Below are 3,965 nucleotides of genomic sequence, written 5' to 3'. Positions count from 1 at the left end.
TTGAGAAATCGAGAGTTCAGGGGAGAACATTTGGCGGTGAAAAACCGCCAGAAAATGGCCGAAATTTCGCACTTTTGTCAGTTTTTCGCGTATAACTCCTAAACCGTGCGTTCCATGTAAAAGTTTATGGGTATCAAAATTAAAGTAAGTACCTACATTTTTTTTTTTTCAAAGTTGAACAATTTTCCTAGCCAGGATTATCAGGCATACTAAGGCGAGTGTGGAACTAAGAAAGTTCATAGGTAGGTAGGTAGGTACCTACTTCTACTTGTCTATGCCAATCCATGAAGAAGCATGGATGATGGAAATTAGTGCCCTACACGCCCTACACTTGAATTTAGACCACGCTACGCCACTGCCTAGGTAAAATAACTAGATGTAGTATTGTTTGATTCAAAATCGAAAGAATTATAAGTTCCAAGTAGATCTAGTATCTACCCCAAACATTTATACGACCTTACAATGAATCCTCAGTGATGCCTAAATATTTTGGTCAGGTTTGATCATTTCAATCTTGTTATAATTAGTGTAATTTAATCAATTAACTTACCATTAGATATTAATTAGCTCATTCTTTTTTTATGCGTATTTTACATTTTTTGCAACTCTATATGTGTTTCTTATGACTTGCTAATTATGTTGTTGCTAGCGTCACAGCTTTATTACCTCTCTTGCTCATTTGACAAGGTAGGGCTGCAATATTATGTATTATACGTTGTATTTACATGACAAGGAAGTCATTTGGTCGGATTGTTTATCTGTGTAGGCCAGCCAGCTGGTCCAATTCCTGCCAAAACAATATTCTTATGTCATTTTAGGAGGGGTCAACGCTCACGATTTTTGTAAAATCTTCAACTGTTTACGAGACAATCCATTAGATCGACCCCGGAGACCGAAGGGCCAGGTTGATTAGAAACATTTTCCAAAAGGATCAGTTATATAAAATTTTATCCTATTTGTCCAGTCCTGTATGTTATATTATTATATCCTGAAACTGAAAATCACTGCCGAAGACATTCGTATCTAGGTCCTCAGGTTGGTAGTTGTTTCTATTTATCCGCCTGGGCACTACCTACGGATCCTCCAATACTCTGGTATCCCTTGAATTAAATTGTTCTTGGAATAGAATAATTTTCAATGTTGTTTTATGTTGTATTTTATAATATTACTTTAATTTTAGAGAACCTTTTTTATGTTTTGTATAAAATCCCCGGATATCGTAATTTTTATCTACTATTATACTCAAATTGGAAAATACAGTATTTTGTACAATGTAATTAAAATTACTACCAACAAAAATTGTGACTTTTCTTTTCTGAAAGGAAAATAACTGATAGTCGGGTACAGAATCTCATGTTAAAGTGTTTGTTAACTACTGAGATTACTAACAAACATTTTAATATGAGATTTGACTAAACAATTTTGCTTAAAAGGTTTTTCAGCTAGGAATGTCCATTATTTAGTTCGTTTGTCTGAATTTCAAGGAAATGAGCAGAATAATAACGGGATAAACTACTGAAATGTATTTTTATATTTACACTAAACACGTATGAATCAGAGGCTATCTACAAATGCTCATAGGTGACTATGCTATTATCAGATAAGTGTATTTTCCTTTGGGAAACGGAACCAATTCCGATGGCGCGTTATCCCGAATTTTCAGAGGGAAAATAGGCATCAGAAGAGAGGAAATTTCGAAAGGAAAATACGACTGTCAACTTTTCATGCATTTCTAATGTAAAGCAGTATTCTGCTTCTGATTTGATAAATCGATATTGCCTTGTAAATAGTTTGCTAAATCGATATTAAACTTAAAGCAGGGTATTTGATATTATGTACATTTTTTACACGGAACTATTCCTAAACCTAAAATTTTTAAGATTACCTTGAGAAAAAGTAGAAAGTAAAAATTAACTAAAAGACTTAGGACTAAAGAAACTTGGGATTGTTTTTAGATTTCAAGTTAAAGGCCAGGGATTGAAAAAAAAGGCCAAGTTCCTATCCGAAAATTTCGGACTATAAAAATATACACACTACGTCCTGAGGGCCGGAACTTGCCTAATAGATAAGTCATCAGATGCCTCTCACCCTCTCATGTATAAATATTAACTATCCAAATTAACAAGTCAATAGGCAAGAAAGGGTAACCATCTGAAAGCTGACAAATAGGTGCATTCCATTCCGAAACACGAGATATGTGATTTGGTCTAATACACTTCCACCGGCGCGGCGTGAACGACCTGGTATTACTGTGTTAAATGCCTGATTTGAAGGGGGAAAAAAACTTTCAGCAAGCACACTTGATTCATGGCTTGATACCTACATACTTCGTACCAATACCAACCCAACATTCGCTATAAAACATAGCCCCTCCATATAAGTCGTGTCATCGTGCGATTCCTCAAACGGTACCAGTATGTACTGGATGCATTAACATCCAAGGGAGAAAACAAAACAGGAATGCTGAAGACCTTACGGTAAATGTCCACCTTGTCATTTCCTGACTTTTCTCATGATGGGTGCACTCCCGGGAGGTACTTTCTTCATCCCCCCTGACTCACTGCGGGAGGGAGAAGCTCTAGGGACAAGCAGGGTTCGAGACCCGCCCGAGTCAGATAAATTACCACTCGGGGGAAGTTTCTTCTCGACGCTATTCGCCCGCGAAGTGGATCCACTCTTTTTGAAAATCCCGGTAATTCGATCCTTGAGATTCCGGGAATCGTCGAGACTTGTGTCCGAACCTGGGTCGAATTGACTGGTGTCTGAATCCCGGTCGACACTATGGGAGGACCTGGTCAATTGCTTCAGCTTACCGAACAGACCTTTCTTCTTGCGATCACTAGTGGTGATGACTTCACTGTGAGTCGAACCGCCAGATAAGCGACTGTGAACCATAAGCATCACCAGAGAATGTAAATGTCATCTCAATACAATAAAGGATCATATACATGGGTTTATCCCATTGATTTGTTGATCAATTAAATGAAGAAGAGCAACCATGTATAGCTCGTTACAAACTAACAGATAAAACTGAACCATTATACTGTTTACTCTTATTGTGTGTAAGTTTATTATGTGTAAGTGTGTAAGTTTCTAAGGACCAACCCCCTCAAAACTGGGAGTAACTGTGTCCACGTTTCCAGATTAACACCGAAACCGATTAACTTTACCACGTCATAATGAAGTAAACTTCCGTCACTTACCTGTCCATACTAGTCTCTCTCCTGCCATAGTTAGTGTACTTGACATTCTCATACGCGTCATCAATAGACTGGAAACTGGTCAAACTACTGTCATTGTCATCCGTCATTTTCCAAATATTCTGCGAAGAAAATAATGAACAATCATTAATGTCTTCACCAACCAGTGTTCATAGCACGTTAAATGCAACAGTTCCTAATGGATCACTCAAGTTCATCAACGTTGAGCATGGTTGGTATTTGGATGGGTGACCATCTAGGCAATTGCATGCTGCTGGCCTTTCCCGGCTCCACTCAGGCTGGGTGAGGTTAACCCATAAGAGACGAACTTTTTTCTTCTTCGTTGGATCTTACTGAAATTTAACCGCTTTTAACTCCGGACCGCTACTGAGTAAATACTATATCAAATAACAATGAAAATAGTAGGAAATATTTTTACCTGACTAATAGACAAATCCCCGATGCAGTCTGACGTGGAGTGACTGAGGTATCACCGAAAAAGAGAGAAGGGTATGGTCAAATTTGGTGTGACTTTAATGTAGGCCTCGGCTCGAATGGAGGATAAAACCCCATCATTAAAGATCTTAGCAGTTATACAATGATGTCAACCCTCTATTAAAAGTGCTAATATAAGGCAAAGTACTACATACCTCTTCTTGCGCTAACTGTGAGGTCTGCTCCAAGGATAGACTCTTCCTGTAGAGACTGCCCTTCCTGTGTAGAGCCCTACTAGAGGACTCCCCAGTATGATCAGACTCCGTGGAC

At 38.3% G+C, this 3,965-nt stretch overlaps 2 protein-coding genes across 2 annotated transcripts in view; both read right to left on the bottom strand.

Moving 5' to 3' along the window:
• LOC103523898 (intracellular protein transport protein USO1-like) overlaps positions 1-2,351 on the bottom strand; it is a gene marked incomplete at its 3' end in the record, with an annotated part of 8,455 nt that extends 6,104 nt beyond the window's left edge. The window contains exon 1 of the mRNA XM_008488905.1: positions 2,328-2,351. Within this exon, the coding sequence (XP_008487127.1) occupies positions 2,328-2,351 (24 nt within the window). The remainder of the gene's footprint in view (positions 1-2,327) is intronic.
• LOC103523897 lies at positions 1,501-3,957 on the bottom strand. The gene is made up of 3 exons (XM_008488904.3): positions 3,851-3,957; positions 3,204-3,322; positions 1,501-2,884 (listed from the first exon to the last, which is right to left on the bottom strand). Exons 2-3 carry the CDS (start codon positions 3,308-3,310, stop codon positions 2,494-2,496), a joined length of 498 nt encoding a protein of 165 aa, XP_008487126.1. The 5' UTR covers positions 3,311-3,322; positions 3,851-3,957; the 3' UTR covers positions 1,501-2,493.
• Between the last annotated feature and the right edge of the window lie 8 nt (positions 3,958-3,965).

Source organism: Diaphorina citri, unplaced genomic scaffold (genome assembly GCF_000475195.1).
Source record: "Diaphorina citri unplaced genomic scaffold, Diaci psyllid genome assembly version 1.1 scaffold53646, whole genome shotgun sequence".
Taxonomy (NCBI): domain Eukaryota; kingdom Metazoa; phylum Arthropoda; class Insecta; order Hemiptera; family Psyllidae; genus Diaphorina; species Diaphorina citri.
Note: the sequence above shows the minus strand (reverse complement) of the source record. Positions and strands in the feature narration are given on the sequence as shown.

What these genes read in the sequence shown, in the direction of transcription:
- LOC103523897 (XM_008488904.3), bottom strand. Translation starts at nt 3,310, where the DNA reads ATGACGGATGACAATGACAGTAGTTTGACCAGTTTCCAGTCTATTGAT. An exon ending in AGAGAGACTAGTATGGACAG is followed by an intron (nt 2,885 to 3,203) that starts GTAAGTGACGGA and finishes TATGGTTCACAG; the next exon opens with TCGCTTATCTGGCGGTTCGA.